The sequence below is a fragment of the Natrix helvetica genome, assembly GCF_964273705.1.
Source record: "Natrix helvetica genome assembly, chromosome: 5".
Lineage (NCBI taxonomy): Eukaryota > Metazoa > Chordata > Lepidosauria > Squamata > Natricidae > Natrix > Natrix helvetica.
Window position 1 is genome coordinate 48,361,675 of NC_138551.1, and position 22,315 is coordinate 48,383,989.

The following is a 22,315-nucleotide window of genomic DNA, read 5'->3' on the forward strand; positions in this document are numbered from 1 at the left end:
TGCTACTATAAATGCTAACTTTTGATGGGAAGGAATATATTGTACTAAGGAAAAACTGTGTACCTGGAAGGATATAGTCTGACCAGCATTAATTCTATTAATGCTACGGTATTAAGTTATCAAAATGCACCAATTTAATTTTGTAATTTAAATATTTAACATAAAAAAGAATCACTTCAAACAAAAGTAATCATTTTGAGGTTTATGATAAAAAGGCAGCATAGTTTTTTTAAAAAAATACTTTAATTAAAATGCTTACAAAAAGTGCAGACCAAGTAACAAATTATTTTCATCAGTACTGAATCAAATCATCCTAAATTGACATTTCAATCCAATTATTTAAAAAATAATTTCTAAAATCTAAAATACAGGTTAAAATTCCAATCCAATTTACAATTTTTGAAGATACTGAAAATTTTGTAATAAAGATTTTATTGCTTTCATTAGACAATGTTAAAACAAAACCTTACATTGCCATGTTATCTAATATGTAATTTGGTAATAAAATCTTGAGTCACAAAGCACACCAAAACACACAAAAAGGAACTAACTCTGGGTGCTGTGCTGAGCACCCTAAGAAAACATAGTAAAAAAAAAAAACACATAAATAGGAAAAATAATTAGTAATAGCACAGAATTCCATCAATTTACATAATTGTCAAATTTCACTTTTCACTTTCACATCTCAAAATATAGTTCATACCTGCTGAAATAAGGTTATCTCCTATTTTATAACTTTCTAATGGTGCTGCAAAGTGGCGTTTTATTTATTTTGATTTTCCTTGATGGAAGCCCATAGCAACTTATCTTTACAGATATATATAATTCAAAACAGTTAAATCTCAATAAGCTTTATAAAGATAATGAAGTAACATTCCATACTTTTGATCAATTATTTGACTTAAGAAAAGATTGCATATGAAAAAAGAATTGAAATAAACTAAGTATGATTATTCAGATAGACATCAATATCTTTGCAACAATATGGAACCTTTCACCCAAGCATCCCAAAAGATTGGGTTTGATATTATATGTGGACTATGCACCTTATTTATAATATACTCAATGACGTTTTATGAAAGAAATATTTGATGCATACATGTTTAAGAGAAACCGCCTTAGTTTCTTACCATTTCAAAAAGCAGCCTATTTATACAAATTTATATTGCACAGAGGGCTGAGAATTAGAGCATCATTTAAATATAATGTGATTTCTTTGGGCTTGTTGTGAAAAGGCAAACATATTTGAACACAGTTGCTGAGAACAAGTAATCCAGCAATACTTACGACCCTGTGTATTTTGAAAACAGAGAAGCCAGACTTTTGGTACTGTCTTATTGCACACCAACTGGAAAGTCATAAATTGCTAACTCTCCTATTTGGACTCTGAAATTAGTTTTTCATACAATGTCCTTATTTTAGAGTTGACAAGGTAGAAGGTCACTGTATTTGTCTGCTATACGATTCGAGCTGGAGGTTTGAAAAGCATTCTCTTTCTAGCTGATCATCATGGCTACAGTATGAACTTTTTCAGGTAAAAAAGCTGAATAATATGTACATGAGAATACGCAAGATAAAAAAAAAGATTAAATCCAACTTTATTTCAACACTTTTTTGTACATGCAACATGAACTTTTCGTCCTAAAACCCTAAAAACTTTTCCAATTCATATCTTCTTTTCATCAAAATAGGTTTGATGTGGGGATGTAATTCAATATCTAATCTATATATGCATGTTTTGATAAAACTAGTAACAGTTTAAAATGCTTGCTATTTTATTCATTCCTCTTGTGAAATTAACTTAAACCTATTTTTTATTAACTTAAAGGATCTATAGATCCACAGGGATCCATTACTATTCTGAAATATTGAATACCTAAAGCTAAGTAAACTGAATGTAGGAATACATTCTGAGTTAGTCCCTGATAATATCCTTTGTTTCTCAAGGATATCATTCATTCATGCATTCATTCATTCATGTGGATTTAACATAAAAATAATTTGGTACCAAAAAGATTTAAAGACCTCTATGGTTTAAAATATTAAAGAGCAGCTAGCATTATTATGTATGGCTGCGAAATGCTAACAATCATTCATAAGAATTCAATTAGTTCAATTGCTTGAGCAAAAGGAAATTCAAAGTATAATTACTGAAAGCATGCTAGAATTTTTAGCACTATATGAAACTACAATGATCAGTGATATAATTTGTTACATCCACTGTGTATCACCATTTCAAAGTATATATTTGCAAATACAACTTTATACAACATAGTAATTGATAATTAAAACATTAAAACATGAGAGTGGAAAACTTCATAGATTACAACACTCATTAAATTCCCAGTTTTGTGTGTGTGTATTATTTTAATGAAATATTTATTAAATCATTTCAATTTAAAGAGTGATTCTGGTATTAAGGCACATATATAGATTTGTATTATAGCTTTTTGTGTTTCAGGCTCACTCTTTTAGGAAAGACTGGAACATCCTATGAATGAAGAACTGGTATTCTAAACAGTCACAGGAACAACAGCATCAACACTGTTTAATTAAAAGATTAGCTGTTAAATAATACCTGTGAAGCTAAGTATTTGTGCTAATTACTGACTTCTAATTTATCAAATACCTCAATCACACTCCTAATAGGAAAAGAATGTATACTAAAAATTACAGGATTCTTCATACTTTTGATATAGTTCATCTTGAAAAAAGATACTAAGAGTCCATGATTAAGGATTTTTTTTGGTCACTGGTAATCTAAAGATGCCTGGTTCAAAGCTAACACACCTTTAGGCAGAAGAAAGGCAAGGAGTTGCACAGACAACAGAAATTCAGAACACAAAAAGAACCTCTGCCAGTATCGCTTTCGACCCCCCCTTTTACGTACCCCAGGCTGATAGCGAGCCTGTCACACAGAGCCCATCCATAAACAGAAACAGCAATCATGGAACAATTGCTGTCAGGGGCTAAACATTAAATGTTATGCATAGCAAACATATGGTCAATTCATTATGGACTATTGGTTTACAAGATGTCCATATAACCCTCCATGCAACCTTGAGACTGGTTGGGATGCATCTCAATTATCTGACACATAGATGTTGCAGAGCCTCCCTCCTTTAGGAATTTAGGAAAAAAAACTAGGCTCAATCTTAAACATTCGATCACTCATCATGCAACCATTTTTGATTCCATGTTACATGAAATGTTATTCTTTTTCTGTATTAGCTCACAAATATTCCATAAAACAATAATGACATCAGCAAAGTGCCCAATATGTTACATGAACCATTCCCAGCTTCATTCAATGCCATTTTAAAAGGGAAGAAGAAATCAAATGGAAGTTTCCTATAAATGTCAGGTTGACCATGTGGTGACTCTGGCCATTTGGTAACATCTGTGAAGGTAACTGTACTTGTCAAAGGCAACATGTTCATATATATACCCAGAGACTGAAAGAAAACAGAGTATATAACATTATTTAGCTATTACCGTATATCAATTTTTTTGAGGAAAGAATGTAGGGAAAAGGATAGGAACAAAACCTAGGACAAAACTCTTTCATTTCTAACTGAACTATTTATAGTTTAAGACAACTGTTTATTCCTTTCATCTTAAAGTGAATAGAACATTTAAGAGAAGACCTGTGCCATTTGTTAAGGGTCTTGGATATAAAAAGTAGTTGCGTGTCATGAATATTCTTCCTGTTTCCTAGACAGGATATTTTATAACAAAGGAATTGGTATAGAAAATGATTATCCTTTCTAGACTTATCATTACTTTCTTCAGCACATAAGTAAAAATAAATACAGAAAGGAAGTCCACAGAACCTAGAGATCATTTAGATGCATGCAATCAAATCATTCCGGCAGCTGCCTGGACAAGACAGTTGCCAGAATGATTTGAAAGCACAGTTTTATTTAATATTTATTGCAAATATTAGAACCTCTGTCCTTATTATCATAATGCCCTTTCCTTAAAATGAAATGTAATAGGCAATTTTCTTTGGCTGGCTTGTGCCTAAATAGCTCTGGTTCAATAGGGTGTAAGTGAATCTGTTCTTTTGGCAGAATATTATAGTTCTTTAAAAGTCTTACATAGCACAGAGCTTTCTGTTGCTATTTAATGACTTATGAAGAAAGCAATCCAAAGGCCCCTGGAGATATAAAGTACTTGGAAGTCAGAAAATCTAGATTTTATTTAATATTTATTGTACATACTAGCATTTCTGTCATTATTATAATGTTCTTTTCTTAATATAAAATACAATGGTCACTTCAGGACTTCAGTTCTTTTAGTCTTACATATATACCGTTTTTTTCGGAGTAGAAGACGCACCAAGGTTTTGAAGAGGCAATTTTTTAAAAAAAGTAGGTAGAGAGAGAGAGGGATAGAGAGGGAGAGAAGGAGATAGAAATACAATAGGTAGGTAGGGAGAGAGAGTAGTTAGGTAGGTAGATAAAGGGATAGAAAGAGAGAAGTAAAGAGAGAGAAATACAGTAGATAGGTAGGTAGGGAGAGAGAGTGTGTGTGTGTAGGTAGGTAGGTAGAGGGATAGCGAGAAAGAAATAGAGAGAGAGAGGGAGAAATACAGTAGGGAGGGAGGGAGAGAGAGAGAGTAGTTAGGTATGTAGATGTTTCCAGGTGTATTTATCCATGTACTGGAGAAGGAAATTGCTGACAATCTGCAGACTTTGTTTCTGCTGGCACAGCACTTAATCAATCTAATTCTCATCAATCAGTTAAAGAGCTTTCCGAAAGGAAAAAAAAAGTTTTTGCACTCTGCAAACTTCCCAAAAATGGCCCTTTTTTGCGAAAACAGGCCCGTTTTTTAAAAAAAGGCATGAATAGCCTTGGGGGGACTTGCAGAGTGCTCCTGGGGGGTAGGGAGGCCAAAAAGGAGCAAAAAAGGTCCATTTTTTCGTGAAAATGGGCCCGTTTTCTTTTCAAAAAAATTGCATGCATAGCCTTATGGAGGCTTATAGAGTGCTGCTGGGGGTTGCGGGGCAAAAACGGCCTGTTTTTTGCTTATTTCTGCCCTCCCCAGCCCCCAGGAGCTCTCTGAAAGCCTCCATAAGGGTATGCACACCCATTTTGGTGAAGGAGGCAGGGCTTAGGGAGGCAAAAAATGCTGTATTCGATGTATAAGACATACCCAGATTTTCAGCCTCTTTTTTGAGGAAAAAAGGTGTGTCTTAGACTCTGAAAAATACGGTAAGTAAGTCATGAATATACACATGCTCTTTATCTCCTTTGATGAAATAAAGCTTCCTTTAGTTTTAAAACTAGAATTCCCTTTTATGTCTGAATTCAGATAATCTGATTAGTATAAATCCTAATTTATGAACAAATCAAATCACTTACTTAATTTAACTAGAACTTAATGTGACACATGAAATCAGAAAACAACCTTAAGATACTGAGTTCATACCTGTTAAGCCATAATGCAATTTGTTTCATTTGCTTAACATAATATGTGAATTTGGCTTATTTTTACTTATTCAACAAAATGAGATTAAATAAATCATAGTTTAGCATGACGTTCGAATTCAAGCATTATGTGAGACTAACCTTCAGAGGTCTGCAGAGGTAATAATACCGTGCACCCAACACTTGAGCTTGTGGATTAGATAAGAGGCCAACATTAGCCCATATCACCTGAATCTCCAGGGAAACAGGAATCATACAATGCCCATCCTAGGAAAAAAAAACACACCAAAATTTAGGTAATAGGAGCCCTAGTACTTCCAGTTGATAATCATAAGTAAGATCAGAATTACTGCAACATTTACATTCAAGTACAAACCATAATTCACAGTACTACAAAGGAATACAGAATGTTCTATCATCTCCATCTCTCCCTTTGTGGGAAGCACAAACAATGTACAGCAGGCACATTGGGTCCAGTGGGAAAAAATGTTCTTTCTGAATACAAAGCTGCAAATTTATTTACTTATTTATTTGATTTGATTTCTAGACCGCCCCCTCTCCCCGGAGGGACTCGGGGCGGTGTACAGGTACCAAATTAAAACCATACAAACAATAATAAATATAATTAAAATTGGATTAAACTTTAGACCCCTGTACAAATTTATAAAAATTAAAAACTTAGCCTTAAGACCAACCCGTGAAATTTAAAAATACAGACTGAGGTGGGAGAGCTGAAATTAGGCCAGGCCGGCTAGATTAAACAGGTGGGTTTTGAGCTTCTGGCGGAAGGAGCGGAGGTCCGTGGTTGTTCTAATATCAGGGGAAAGGTCATTCCAGAGGGTCGGGCCCATCACAGAGAAGGCCCTTCCCCTGGGCGTTGCCCGCTGGCACAGCCTAGTGGACGGCACCCGGAGAAGTCCCTCTCTGTGTGAGCGGATCGGCCGAAGGGATGTGTGGGGCAGGATACGAAGGGATGTGTGGGGCAGGATACGATAAATGTACAGTGACTGTAACAAATTATGTCTAGTTTGATATAGCTGAAAAAATAAGAGAGAATATGTTTTGGTACTTGTGACAAAATTTTTATTAGGAAACTATAGATGGATACTCTTTCTCACATTACCTGCAACTGACACCTCTGGGTAAAAACTCTGGTCCATTGCTCTGGATGGCTTGGATCAGCATTGCCAATTATGGCCAAATGCCCTGTGCTGAGTCCTCCTTCGAAGGCTTGGTAAAATGGCTCCTGCAAGTCATTACAACTTCTTTCCTCAAGTTTGAAGGGTATACTGTGAAAGACCAAGCCACCATGTGTCAAAAATATGAAACACCAAAAAAGATATGAAACAGAACTAACATTACTCCTATTAATACAGTGAGAAAGATCTACATGGGAAAACTAACTAAGTTATAAAGGAAGAATAACACGAAGAGCCCTTTTAGAACTGGAATCTCAGGAAGTAATTATCTGGAAATATTTGTGGAGATATTTATACACAAGTCCTTCAATGTTCAATGAACATGTAGTATATGATGGAGAACATTTAGCAAAATTCTTCACTTTATGTGCCAAAACTGACACAGTACATCTGAAACCTGAATTAGAAGAGCAAAAATGAAAATGGCTATATAAGATGTTACCTGAACTGGCAGCCTGTTCTTACGTTCTCCCCAAATTGTACTGTAAATCTCTCAGCTGCTGAGCAGTGGCCATTAGCTTGGTTCTGTAAAATGGTTACCTGAGGAAAGGGAGTGTTATGAAACTAAACAAGAATATAGTGGAACCACAAAAACAAATTACAGATTGATACTGGTACCACATACAACTTTTATATATTATTTGTAAAACCATGACATGAACAAATTTTGAATAGTAAAACAGGCTGCTAAAGTTTTAAAAAACAAATTAAGAGCCTTGCTGGTTTAGTCAACCAGTAAAATTCTTCCTTGTGAAGATTTCATTATTCTTTTGGCAAACCTTCATTTTAAAAAAGTTTTGCAGTAGTAAGGTAGCTATCAGGAATTCCTCGATGTTGTACTTGCTGCTTAAATATAACAAAGAAATAGGAAAGATTGGCAGCCCACCAATATTTGAGGGTCACAGTACAACCAACTATTATATTCACAAAGTTGTTTTTTGTTATTAAAACTTCTGAGTGGTACTGCAATAATGTGTTCTCCTATGAAGGTACTATGTGTATTTTGCATGTATTTTTATTTTAACCAAAATGTCATATTAATTGCTAATTGATCTATTAGTGTGCATGATTTCCCTCATTCCGGTACCCATAATTATAAAACTGCCAGTTGGGGATATTCCAAGAGAATCTAGTTCTAAACATTTATACCACTGTAAATTCAGGTTTTTAAGCTGTATCTGTTGACTTCCGGTAATAAATAACTTGGAGACATTATAGCAGTGTTCCAATATCTCAGGGGCTGCCACAAAGAACAGGGAGTCAAGCTATTTTCCAAAGCAACTGAAGGCAGGACAAGAAGCAATGGATGGAAATTATTCAAGGAGAGAAGCAACCTAGAACTAAGGAGAAATTTACTGACAGTTAGAACAATGAATCAGTGGATCAACTTGCCTCCAGAAGTTGTGAATGCTCCAAAACTGGAAGTTTTTGAGAAGAGATTGGACAACCATTTGTCTGAAATAGTGTAGGGTTTCCTGCCTAAGCAGGGGGTTGGACTAGAAGACCTCCAAGGTCCCTTCCAATTGTGTTATTCTATTCTACCTCTGGAAAACTATATATATATAGATATGCTGTATCAAATATACATTTCATAAAATTAAGGCTAGGCATATTCTACTTCCCTCTTGACTTTATAATAGATACAAAATTTCTTGTTAAGGGTTAAAAAGCTTTTGAAAATTGTGGAATAGATATCAAAGAATTTAAAAAAAAGACATAGAACCCCCCACCCCTACCCTGGAAAAAAGAAGAATGGAAAGAAAAAGAAAAAAAATGGAATTGCTATTATTTAAAATTAAAAAAAGTATTGGAATTACTGGATCAAAAATCTATTACAAGTAACTGCTGGTTTCACATAATAAAGAAATGACAAGCAAGTACATAATACTACACTCTTATTAGTGATTGTGGGTAAAAATGCAATATAGTTTCTTAACTTGGTTCCAAAAGGCATTATTTTCATACAATTATATGTTAGTTTCAAGAACTATAGGAACAGAAAACTTCTCTGTATTATGTTCTTGTATAATAAAAGCTTTCCAATGGACAATCGACTAAAGCCGTGATGGCGAACCTATGGCACGCATGCCACAGGTGGCACAGATGGCACGCAGAGACATATTTGCTGGCACCCCAGTTGTCCACTCCGGCGTGCATGTGCAGCACCGCCCAGCTGATTTTCGGCCTTCCAGAGGGCCGAGGGAGGCCGTTTTTCACCCTCCCCAGGCTACAGGAAAGCCTATGGAGGCAGGGGAGTGAGAAAAATGGCTCCAGCAGACCAACCAGAAGTTCGTTCCCTTCATTCCCACCCCCCAGAGGCTTTCCTGAAGCCTGGGGAAGGCAAAAACGGACTCCCCCGACCAGTGGTGGGTTCCTGCTGGATCGCACCGGATCGCGCGCACTCCCTTTCAGCGCTCCACCTGGCTTGCGCGCTCCCTTTCAGCGCTCCACCTGGCTTGCGCGCTCTCTTTCAGCGCTCCACCTGGCTCTCGCGCTCCCGGCGCTGAAACCGGAAGTACAGTCTTGCCCCGCCCCTGGCGAAGCAACGACGCCTGCCTGCGCTCCACCAGCTCGGCTGGGAACGAACGGAGATGTTTCCTCAGCGGAGCGGAGCGCCTGAAAAGACTTTTGTGGAGCGCTGAAAGGGAGCGTGCAAGCCAGGTGGAGCGCTGAAAGGGAGCGCGCGCGATCCGGTGCGATCCGGGAGGAACCCACCACTGCCCCCGACCCTCCGGAAGCCGGAAACGGTGTAGGCATGTGTGCACAATTTTGGCACGCTATAAGAAAAAGGTTTGCCATTTCTAGTCTAAAGCTTATACCCACACATTGACAAACATAACTTAATATAGAGCAAGAAAACATACATGTTGCTGGATCCCATTATATAAAGCTCTTAGTGGTGCTCCTGTGATATAGCCAGGATTTCCACTTCTTCGTTTGGTCAAAGAAGGTTTTCTGCTCTGTAAGAAACAGAAAAATGGCAGGAAGGGGTAGGAAGAGAATGTTACATTTAGAATGCCAAAGAAATGAGTCTGACCTTTCTCAGATCAGGGCCATGCATGCCTACATTTTTGTTATCCAGTACTCCTTTAAAAATGCCCAGCAGGTGGCAGTATCCAATTGACCTTCTTAGTACTCAGGACACTACTATGGAATCCTGTATCAGGAAAATAGAATAGACTGGAAAATTGAAAAATGTCTTGGAAAAAATGCAATATCAAACAGCTCTCCTACTGTGACAAGAACACTGCCTGTAACTGTGTCTATAAAGATGCTATTTGTAAAGAAGACTTTTTTTAAAGTAAAAAACTGAAATACCACACAATAGTGAATTGCAAGGCAACTCAGAAATTATCATAGAGATTACCGTATTTTTTGCCCTATAAGACGCTCCGGAATATAAGACGCACCCAATTTTAAAGGAGGAAAATCTAGAAAAAAAAGATTCTGAACCAAATACTATAGTAAAATATTTTATATCAACTGTATAAAGTTAACAGCAGTTTAAGAACAATTTTATGTCAACCATGTAACATATTAAGAACTATCTTTACTCTCATTAACAGTCAGAGCAAGAAACAGCAAGAAATCCAGAAATGAAAGAACTGTCAATATTACCAATATGTTCTTCATTTCCCCTCCCCCCTTATATTTCATCTGGTGCTCTCTTATCCAGCCATATTTCATCTAGTGGTCTCATACCCCCTCATATGCATCTGGTTTGAGTGAATGCTGCTGGAAAGGAGATTGTAAAAAGGAGATTGTTCCTCTTCCCTTCCCTTCCTCCACCCCTCCCCAATTTCTCCGCATTCTCAGGAGCCTTAAAGCAGAGCCTCCTTAAACCAAAGCCTCTGAGTAACTGGGAAAGAAAGGCGTGCTTTCTTTCTTGTGTCTCTCCCCCACACTTTCTTTCTTCAATCCCTCTTGTGCCTCTCTCTCCCTCTTTCTTTCTTTCCTTCCTTTCTCTTCCCCTTCCTTCCTTCCTTCCTTCCTTCCTTCCTTCCTTCCTTCCTTCCTTTTCTTTCTTGTCTCTCTCCCCCACTTATTTCCTCCCTCCCTCTCTTCCTTCCCTCCATCCTTCTTGTGTCTCTCTCTCCAACATTCTTTCTTTCTCTTTCTATCTTTGTCTCTCTCTCTCCCTTCCTTCCTTTCTCTCTTACTTTTTCTTTCTCACTCCCCCCCCCCCCTCACACACACATACCTTCCAGTTGGCAAAAATTTATGTTTTGCCAGCTGGGAGGCTGGCAAAGAAGCCTCGTTTTCCCTGCCGCCCGTGGCACTTCACTTGCTGCAACTCGGACAATGGGGAGGTGGGAGTAGCGCTGTCCGGGTTTGAGGAACGGATGTTCCTTCTGCTCAGCTTATGCACTTGAAAAGACCCCGCGGTTCCACATCCACAGCTGATCCCTTCTTGGCCAAAAGGGTGCCTTTTCGGTCCCAGCTGGGCATCTGGAAGAGAGTGGCCGAAGTGGCTTCTCTCTCCTCCTCCTGCCAGCCAAAGGAAAAGCCCCGGGGAGATGGGCTCCGCGCGCTGCACTGCCGGACTCCCGCAGCCGATCCTTCTTCTTTAGGGGTCAGCTGAGGATCGGCAGCCCGGCAGAGCAGCGCGCGGAGCCCGTCTCCCCGGGGCTTTTCCTTCAGCTGGCAGGAGGAGGAGAGAGAAGCCGCTTCGGCAAACTTCTGTAAGATAAGACAGGCAGGCAGGTGGGCGCGTGACCGCGCCTTCTACGTTTTCTCTGGCAGAGTCACAGACAGACAGAGATCGCCTGGTTGAAAAGGAGGAGGCTTCACTGATCTGGAGCCCATCCAGGAAGACGAGGAATGTGAGGGGGATCTCTCCCCCCGTGGATGGAGCCTCCTCCTTCCAATTGGGGGGATCCATGCAGAGGATTTTTCCCCCACCCCCCAATAGGAAACGAGGTGGCTGTCAAATCAAGGCAGCGCCCCCCGCAGAAGAAGGAACAGGAGAGGAGTTCGCGCCAGCCACCGGCTGGCCAGAGGCCCCCCCCCATTGGCTGCCCCCTCCCAAAGCAACATCGCAGGTTTTCAAGATAGTTCGGACAGGTGTTTTTTAAAAAGAAAACCCTGAAAAAGCCGCAAGATCTGGAGAGAGATCCGGCCAGCCCGAGAAGACATTTCTGAGAAGAGATCTCGCCATTTTTTGCATCGGGGCATGCTGCAGGGGGGGGGGGGGGAGTGAAGACCTTTTCCAGCTGGCGCAAAGGACTTCCCCGGACTTGCTTTAGTGAATACGGGCCCGCACCTCCACCACCACCAATCCGGAAAAGGTCTTTGCTCCCTCTCTCTTGCAGCAAGCCCCGATGCAAAAAAACGCCAAGGACTTGCGAGTGAGTGACAGGGGCGGAGCTTCCGGGTTCATTGACCAACCGTCAGAAATCCACCACTGCCCAGGTGGCTACATTCGGCCTATAAGACGCACCCAGATTTTCACCCTCTTTTTTGGAGTAAAAAAGTGCGTCTTATAGGGCGAAAAATACGGTAATCAAACAAGAATGAAACAATACATCTTATAATATTAATTGAACATCCATGGATGAAAGACATCCTTATGGAAATGACAGAGAATTGGGAAAAAGCAAATAAAACATAATCAATTGTATTTATCCAAATTATCAAATATTGAGAAGAAAATAAGGATTTCCCCCTTTAATTTCAGCAAACATATTTAAAACTGCCTGCCATTCTATATTAAAAATAAGGATTTGGACTGTTTAAGACAGTCCATACTTTCGGATTTCTAGAGGTCATATTTTAGGTATATCTGAGTTTCATACTCACCAAATACATTTTCGGGCTTTTTTAATGTTTACCTGCTGTTCAATTGATACATTTAAAGTATTTGTCCAACTTTTCTACTTAAAAAGAACCCCGAAGTGCTTTAATATGGTAGAATTATTTATTAAAAGATATTTTAATGGGTTATTTTGCAGCTATCTAGGGTAGAGATACAGACACTAAAGTATATTAAAATACTTGAAACAAAATCCTAAATCAATACAACAATGAAAGCATGAAAAGCATCTAGATAGCAAACAAATCCCTCTAAATGAATTGTGCATGTTGAGTTCTTAGTGATTTCTGAGCTTGCCTGTTTGTTTCTTTGAGTACATTTTGTCACCCTGACTAGGTAACCTCTTCCGTGGTCGAAGGGAGTGGGGTTTGCTCTCTGTATATCTACAGCAGATTGCTCTGTCAGTGCTGGAAGGGAATATTTTTCTCCTTCATAGTTCCTTGATTAGGCTGTTGTTTACCGATTGATTGTTTACCTGGATTTAATTCCTGCTAAATCTGGGTATTTGATTACTGGTGAGGAAGTGCTCTGGTCCACTGAAATGTTTGTTGCAAAACTCACATATATTTGAGCAACATGTGGATTGTCATTTTTTTTCCTGGTAATAGCCAGCCAGATAGTAATGTTTCCAAAACCATGCATGCTTTCCCCCTTTAATTTCAGCAAACATATTTAAAACTGCCTGCCATTCTATATTTAAAAAATAGCATCCTTTTCTAGCTGCCATATTAGTCTACATTATAGTGCTATATAGCCCAATGTCATTTTTTTAAAAAAAATCTTATTTAAGAAGCCTGAAACTTTGGTGGGACAGAAAAAAATCTACACCATCCTTGCAACAATTTTTCCACAATGCAGATCTTTATGCAATTGCCTAAAGCCCTGAAATTGTATACAAGCTTGCTTGGTGCTAAGGCTCATTTATTGTATTTATACAGAGTCAAAGCTGACGAGATGCACAACAAACACTAATCCAAAAACTCTTGCCACTGTGTTAAATACAGTAGAAAGTTTAGTTGTAAACTTTGGACCCAATCTGAAGATATTAGTACTGACCCCAAAATGCAGAGAAAAGCGTTGTTGTAATGTGACTCCTGGATTCCCAGATATATTGGTCAATTTGAACTGAACGTAAACCTTTTGGATCCCATGGATCCCATTAAATTCCATCTCATAATTCACCTAGAAATACAACAAATACAGATCAGTAAAAAACAAGATAGGTTCATGAATAATCTTTAGCTTATTTCCCCCCTTTTCTATTATAAAAAAAAACAATTGTTGATGTAGCTAAATACCTCAGAAACAACATTGTGGCATGTATTACCATTCAGCCCAGGAGCTGCAGGCTCTGAATGTGGGATAATGTGGACCTGTATATGACCAAAACATATACTCAATTTAAAAAAAAACTTCACCTCACATGATTCAATCACAACCATTTAAATCAGAAAATTTTGTAATTTCTAAATTTACTAAATTTCTAAAATGTTAAGATTTCTAAAATTACTCCACATACTTTTGCACAATAACTCACTTATTTGCTTACCTTCTGAACTAGTGACCTCTTTGATCCCAATCATCAAGTCATGGCTAACATAAGTAAACCAGTTATCATTCCAAATCTAATTTCTTAAATATATCTAGAACCCCACTTCCTTTCCCAGTTCATGTTAGTCCAAATAATCCCATGTTATTTCAAGATGGGATTTCCTTAAATTAGAAATGGAAAGGTGGAAATAGTCAATATAATTTACCTCGAAAAGGTGAAAATCGCTAAAATTGACTGGGACCTGAAAAAGAAAAGAAAACCCAAAGATGGCTCATTTTGCCATAAATCCATACAATCCATAAATGTGAGGTCTTAATCTTCTTTACAGCCTAATTTTCTGCATAATTTCTCCCCTTCTCTCAGTAGGAATGGAGGATTGTTTAGGAATACAGATAGTCCTCGACTTATGACCTCTATTGAGCCCAAAATTTCCCCTGCTAAGCAAGACCGTTGCTAAGTGAATCACTGCAGTTAACTGAATCATGTGATTCTTAAATGAATCTGACTTCCCCTTTGTCAGAAACCCACAAGACTCTGCGATACTCCCACCATTATAAGTACATGTCAGTTGCTAAGCATTCAAATTCTGATCATGTGAGCATGGGGATGCTGCAAAGTTCATAAGTGTGAAAACCAGTCACATAAGTCAGTGCAATTATAACTTTGAAGGATCAACAATCAAATTATTGTAAGTCAAGGACTACCTGCAGTCAAGTTTTTCTACAAGGGTATAGATCTAACAATATTCTGGTTTCCAGAATTTGCCACAAGTGATCTTTGAGGATCAGGTTATTCTGTAAATAAGTCATGCAGAAACAATTAATTCTAATCAAAAGTTTCACCACAAGAGCTGTTGGACTTCTCTTCTATTTGCTTCAGTGCATAGAATTATTAATATCCATGTTTAAGAAGTAACAGGATGAAATTTATTTTGAGAGGTTTTATTGTTAACAATTGCAAGAAAGTGAAATAGAGATTTTATAGGTAAAATAATTATAAGTAAGTTTTGATCCTACATACTAGTATCTAAGTTCTAAGTCTCCTATTTATATATAATTTTACCCACTAAAAACACAACTGTGGAGAAAGGGTTTAGACTGAAGTGACATTCTTGATTTTAGGCCTATGTATGTCTCCATTTTCTATTTTATTTGTATTTATGTATCTTTTCCCTCGTCTGATCACATATATAAAATATAAAACAACCTACAAAGATTTAACCATAAACCTATAGTGCTTCCATAGGGCTGAACCCACAGATCACCTGCCTTAACACACATATCTCCCTAGATGAGCCTGTTTTTAAACAAGGGAAATAATTCTCTTTAGAAAAGTCCCAGGTCTAAATCAGGACTCTTCCTTTAGTTGTTATCACAGAACTTCACAGATGCTGTTGATAATACAAACATTTGTTGCAATTAATTATATTATCTCTTTTTCCAGAATGCTAGCATTTCATATTAGTTGACATAATTGCCTTTTACATTAATATCATATACAATACATTTCTATAGGACTTGAATTCCTGCCAGTAACAGGCCAATAGATAATACATTTCCCAAAATTTATAATTTTCTACAAAAGTAAGTAGTGACTAAATTCACCTCCTCCTCCTCTTTCTTTGACACATAAAAAGTATACAGGCTTACTTTTACTAACAAATATGCATAAGTCCACTGAAGTTGGGCAGCCAATAATCTTAATGAAGAAATAAAATAACAACAACAATAGTAACCATTTGGAAATCCTCGGTATTGACAAATTCACCAATCAATTACAAGCAAAAGGCAGTTTTACTTGGAACAGCTTACATCCTGCAACAACATCCACGTTTGCCTATCCCAGGTCTTTGGGAAGGACTCAAGAGGCCAGCAAAAATGCCAAATCCAGTCTAAATATCTGGCTGACTGTGCAACAAACCATAATAAACAAAATAGCAAATGAATATGCTTCATGGGAGGTCAGATTTTACACCTGCAATACGTTGAAGTTACGATAAAATGAAGCTGCATCCAATGCAGGGTCAGAGGTACAACTGCTCATCAGGTCAGTAAAGATCCTAATACAGCTGGTAGTTTTACTTTCCAGGAAACCTAAGAAATGAACATACTGTAAGAGGTAAAGAAAGACAGACAAACAGGAATTGTTGACTTAAGAGTTCAAATTTGCAGTTAACATTTTTAATATTTATATACGGTATACATGTTTTCTTTCTCTCTTTCTCTTTCTCTCTCTCTCTCAACCAGAATAATAAACAGCCAAATTCCAGAATCTTATATTTTGACAATGTCACCTTCACAGTACATCTTTTATATACTGAGCTTTGTACTTCAAAGGCTCTGACTACATTGTCACCTGATAGAGTATCACAACAATAACAACCAACACTTTTATAAAGAGCTAGCTTCAGAATCTGCATATCAGACTACATATCTTATTGGGGAAGCCTGTACCTGACTAAGCTTTTACTTTTCTTCCAGAATCTGAGACTCCGTCTGGAATTGAGTATTTTTTTAAAAAATTGAGCTGCTATGTAAGACTGCTTAGGAACCATGTTGCCATTTGTCACTCTCCTAAAATGTCAATCAGTAATACTCAAGAATGACAATTAACAATGCCCTAAAGATTTTGAAAGTTGGCCCAGGACTAAAATTGCCCTGACTAAAATTTAATTTAATTTTCCAATCTGTCAGTACAGTGCTGGCAATAACACATTTCTTTCCAAAAATGTTAGGCTGTATCTCAATATGTTTCTGATATTGGTTTTTATGCCTAGGCATGGGCTCACAATTAAGATTATTATGTTCCATCTACCATTTCTCTCTTATGAATTTGCTCACCCTCCATTTACCAGGAATCAAATAATGTATTTATTTTTCCTATCAATTATGCAATGTTAAAAAACTCTACAGCATATGGTGGCTTCTTGAAAAAATAGTTAATCCTCACTTAACAATGTTTAATGATAGTAATTGAGACTGGCAACACTTTTAGTAAGTGACAGTGTCATAAAGTACCATGTCACATGACCATGATGACTTATACTGGCAACTTACACTGGCAGTTGTGGCAGTTTTGGTGTGCTATCATTAAGCAGATAGCTGCAGTTGTTAGGCATGATGTCATATGATCGCCTCCTGATGGCTTCTCCTCTGATTGTGCTTGTCAGAAGCTGACAATGAAGGTCACAAATGGTAATCACATGATAGCAGACTGCTGCAATTGTAATAATTGCAAGCTGGATGCTAAGAGAACCAGTTGTTAAATCTTGTGCAGTGTCATTATAATTTTGAACTATAGCTAAATGAATAGTTATTAATCAAGGACTACCTGTAATCAGTTACCAAATCCAATAAACTTTGTGACCTGGTGCTAGAACATTACTAAAAACTCAATGCTCACCAGCAGGATTCTCATCAGTGCAAATCTGACTAGTTCCAATGCCCACAGGTTGCTTAAGCACACTTAGTGTAGATGAGGCAGCATAATAAATCTGAATTGGATCTCCTACCTGGAATGGAAACAGAAGAGGTAAAAAAGACTAATTCCTAGAATAGCCCGTATAGAAAAAGAACTTAAGCATTAACTTTTTTTTTAAAGCCAACATTTTTCATCTATTTCACATAATTAGTAAATAATCTTACACTGCAAGCTGCTAGGCAAGTCTTACCTTGTTGAGATAAGGCTAAAATTACAAAAATCCAAATCTGGTCTGCTTCACATTTCCTCACTACTAAAAATATCTCAAGGGGGGGGGGGAATATTGAAGAACCAACTCAACTCACTTGATAAAAGGCAGATGGAGAAGACCAAACTTGTTCTGAAGGGATGAATGATGGCCTTCCATATTGTGCTAAAAGTACTGGGAAATTTACTTTTGTCACCTTCTGTGGCACTTGTAAATAGTTCAGTGTGGCTAAAAATAAAATATGGGTAGGGGAAGCACAACAGTAACATCACAGTGTTAAAAGGGCATCCCATATTGCAAATGTAATAAATGTTATTCCCTCTCTATATCCTTTTTTAATCTGGGCTATAATACTTAGTATTTGAAAGTTCTTTCCTATTTTTTGTCAGAGGGCTTGTATATATGCCTTTTCTGTCACATTAGTTGTCCATCTCACTAGTTTAGGCCAGAAGCATTTGTGCATCTGTGCAAAAATGGAATAATACAAGATATTTGGCAAATAAGGTATAAAGAGGTTGTATTTTTCAAATCAAAGATCACTTGCCCTTTAATAGAAACAAAAATCTATACAGTACACAATTAGAGTCTTGTAACAGAAAAATTGGCTTTATTTATTGATACACCAACATTGATTTTATATACAAATTTTCCTAGGTAAGTTATTAATGAAATAGATATTGGAAAAACTATTCCAGAGAAAAGCAAGTATAGTATACTATATACTACTTATAAAGGTAGTCCTTGACTTAGTGACCATTCAAAGCTACAACAGCACTGAAAAATTGACTTATGACTATTTTTCACACTTATGACCCCTGTAGCATCCCCATGGTCACGTGATTTGCCTTCGGAGTCTTGACACTGACCCATATTTATGATAGTTGCAGTGCCCTGGGGTCATATGGTCACCTTTTGCAACCTTCTGACAAGCAAAGTCAATGGGGAAACCAGATTCACTTAACTAATTTAACTTAACAAATGTGGCAAGAAAAGTTGTAAAATGGGGCAAAACTCACTTAAGAAATTTCTCTTAACAATATAAATTTGGGGCTCAATTCTGGTCATGAGTTGAGGACTACCTGTACTATAATACTACACTATTCATATATTTAAATTAAGATGTTTTTCTAATACTGTAGGTTTATTTTTATGAAAAAAATAGAATTCTAAGAGTTAGACATCATTTTACTATCAGAAAGAAATATAGAGAGAATCAGAAAGAAATATATCAGAAAGAAATATAGAGAGAAAAGGAAAGTGTTTAGAAAACTTGATACCATAATGACAAATGAAAAATGCACCTGTTTCACAAGGTTTGAAAATGAAAATGATAAACAAAATCTATTATATTGTCCTTTAATCTTCAGAAAATAAGCATTATGGTTTGTATTTCTAGTCCTAAAATTAGATTCAGAGAATAGCTGCAATCGAAGAGTATAATTAGTTGTAGACAAAAAGTCAAACTTACAATCATTTAACTGTATACAGAAGAGTAATATACATCTATCAGGACCTGGAAGAATTTCAGTATGGAAGGGAGTGTTATTTCGGAAAATCAGGGACTTTTCCAAACACACCCGACTCACAGCTCTAAGGAAAAATACAAATACAGAAAACTATCTTAAAGAATATTGTTTACACAAACTCATATTAACAATATATATCAAACAAAAGCTTTCAAAACATAGAGCTAAATTCAAGAGTTACTTGGTTTTTGGTACACAATAAAACTTAACATTAAAAGCAATTTACAAGCTGCTCCTCCAATTCAAAAACTGTGCTTTTTTTCAATCACAAAAATATGATTCCAATATGTTTTCTAGATTCAATTACTTATTTATTTCAAGTACTGCTCAATTCTGAGCAGCTGACCATTTAATACACAATAGACCACAACAGAACAAAATGGCATCTGGTCATTCTGTACAAAAACACACTTGATACGACTCTCCATTCATATTAACCCTAAGCCTGAAAAAACAGCCAGTCCTTAAAATTTTACGGAATGACAACAGAATGGAAGTCAGATGGATTTCAGGGGGGTTTCATTCCAGGAGCAATGCTGCCACACAAAAAGGCACACTTCCTGGGTCCCAAAAGACAGTACTGTTTAATCAAAGGAATCCGGAGGGTGCTAACTCTGCTGGCACATTTTGGCCAAGCAGAAATCATGGGAGACAGGAGCTCTCTCAAATAACCTGATCATATACCATGTACAGCTTTATAGGTGATGACCAGCACCTTGAATTGCGCCCAGAAGCACCGGTGCAGCTCACAAAGCAGAGGTGTCCCACGGAAATACTGAGGCATGCCCATCCCTGTCCGTGCCATTGCCTTCTTGACCAGTTGAAGCTTTCAGTCTTGGTAGGATATCTGCAAAGCTAAATAAAATCTCCATATTCACCTGGTACTGCCTGGAAGGCAGAAAGAGAAGGGACACCCAGGGGCACCAAGGTTGCATTCTGAACCACAGTGTGAATCACAACAGCAATTGATGTCGCAGAAGCCTGGATGCAGGTCACAGGGGCAGCCTGAGAAAACATTGGTGGGATACAGAAGCAGCATGAGCAAAGATTTTAAAAACAATGCAAAAAAATGAAAACAAAAAAAGTCGATAAGGGGGATAATTCGCTTCAAAGGAAAGAGGGGCACATGCCTTTGGGACATAGCCCACACTTCCTCCCATCTCACCAGCACTTTCTTCTGTCTGCATGCCGGGAGTTCTGCTTGGGGAGGTCCCGCTTGGGGAGGTCCCGGGTAAGGACGTTTCGCTGGGGGCCGTTCCAGTGGGGGCCGTTTCATCCGTGGAGTTTTCCGCTTTTAGGGTGACGTTGTCAGTCTCGGTCTTCGACCACAACTCCGACAGCAAGAGCAGCAATGGGAACAGGAGCCGCCACGCTGCCATAGCAAAGGCATTTCTGCGTTGCTTAGAGACTGAGTCGCAAAGATATGACGTTTGCCTTGAAGGCGACAGAACGTCACCCTTAACGTGCTGTCATAAAACCTATAGAACTAGAAAATGATAGAGTCCATGATAGAGATGGAAAAAGATCCTTGTCTTTTTGACGCCGCGCAGGTTTTATGGAAGTTGTGATTGGATAGCGTAACAGGTATCCTGAAAAAGACACAATTGTAACAAAGACACTGTCGTGGTACAGTCCTGTAAAGAAACGGCAGATCAGAGATGGGATGGAGTTCGGTTTGTATTTTGAGCACTAAAGCCTGAAATGAGCTTTTTAAAATCTTTTTTCCCCTTATTTTATCATATTTTATCTATCCTTAAAAGAGCCTCTCTTTTGAGGCAACCGTATTGCCTCTCTTTCCAATACGGTTGTTTGTTTTTTGCTTACCGGAAGATTGAAAATTCTGAAATGCAACATACCTGCATGCAGTAATGAGAGAATTAATAGCTTTAAATCTGAGTCCAATCAATAACTTTAATTATTTCAGTTTAGTTATTGCAACTGTTATTTTTAGGTTATGATTTATACTAGCCGAAATACAAACCGACCTCTGCTCCATCTCTGACCAGCAGTTTTTATAGAGCACTATTTTACAATGCGGTCATAGAAATTTTCTGTCAACTTTAACCAGCCTGTGATGCAAGCTGTATAAATATTGGAAGAGAAACACAAAATATTTACAAATGCTTCTCACCCATAAGGCGAGGGAATTGAAATTAGACTGGTTGTACCTTTTCTGAGCAGACAATTTTATTGAAAGACATAAGCTGTAATGAGCTGCAGCTCATTTCATCTGGGAACTATTTGTAGCATTTATTATGCTTCATTATCCCTCCAACTGTGATTGACTCTGAAGATACTGGGATACAGTCAAGAAATTTTCAGGTAATAGTATGGCACTGGTTTCTCACTGCCTTCTTCCAGAATGCTTCTTTGACTCCCCAGTCTATCTTACAACCTTGTGTTTCCCGCTGCTCTTCCATTCAACTACCAGGCAGAACCAGCCCTGCTCAACTTTCAATACCAGCGATATTTACCATATATCTGAATGGAGAAAGGAGAACGGACAATTCAAAGGAAAGACAGCTGGAGAGAAAAGGAGGACACACAAACTGTTTTAACTTTCTTGGCAGCTGCGACAAAAATTACAGCAAATACTGCAAAAAATGTACTTAGACCTACAGGTATGTAGAATTACTTTTTCCAGCATCAGAAAGACTGATTTTTCAATGGCAATATTTTTCCAACAAATTTTATTTTCAAGAATACATATGCTAGCAATGATATTGAATTGATGATGACATGCTTTTCAAGTTTTATCACAGAAACGTAAAGCAAGTCATGCAATCTACTGACAGCAGAGATCATAGATTTGAAGTGGCTGGGTTGAAGCCAATTGCTAGAATTAGGAAAAAGATCATTAACGTAAATCTAGTTTGTCAAATCTGTTGATGAATGAGGAAAAGAAAGAAGCAGGCTATTTTCAAGATCACAATGTATGAAATTTTGAATCATTACTGTTGTAAAAACAACCCATTTTTTTTTTAAATACCCAGAGAGCTGGGACATATTTGATTTTAAGGCTGTGCCTACTGGACAGAGGACATGAGGGCAAAAAAGAGGACAAACTATCCTTTTGCCAGTCATCTAATAAAACTAAACCCAGGC

The 22,315-nt window shown here is 37.7% G+C and overlaps 1 protein-coding gene across 1 annotated transcript; it reads right to left on the reverse strand.

Moving 5' to 3' along the window:
• Positions 1–240: 240 nt before the first annotated feature.
• TCTN3 (tectonic family member 3) lies at positions 241–20,591 on the reverse strand. Its single transcript, XM_081956425.1, has 14 exons — positions 20,376–20,591; positions 20,089–20,215; positions 19,153–19,274; positions 17,782–17,912; positions 17,399–17,507; positions 15,971–16,089; positions 14,202–14,237; positions 13,743–13,817; positions 13,501–13,626; positions 9,497–9,592; positions 7,075–7,172; positions 6,557–6,722; positions 5,575–5,700; positions 241–3,455 (listed from the first exon to the last, which is right to left on the reverse strand). Exons 1-14 carry the CDS (start codon positions 20,587–20,589, stop codon positions 3,228–3,230), a joined length of 1,773 nt encoding a protein of 590 aa, XP_081812551.1. The 5' UTR covers positions 20,590–20,591; the 3' UTR covers positions 241–3,227.
• Between the last annotated feature and the right edge of the window lie 1,724 nt (positions 20,592–22,315).

Excerpts from the sequence above, each read along its gene's own strand:
- TCTN3 (XM_081956425.1), bottom strand. The coding sequence starts at position 20,589 with ATGGCAGCGTGGCGGCTCCTGTTCCCATTGCTGCTCTTGCTGTCGGAG. Across the intron at positions 17,508-17,781 it reads CTCCATCTGCCTTTTATCAA|GTAGGAGATCCAATTCAGAT; the intron begins GTGAGTTGAGTT and ends TTTCCATTCCAG. Across the intron at positions 6,723-7,074 it reads AGAACAGGCTGCCAGTTCAG|TATACCCTTCAAACTTGAGG; the intron begins GTAACATCTTAT and ends GGTCTTTCACAG.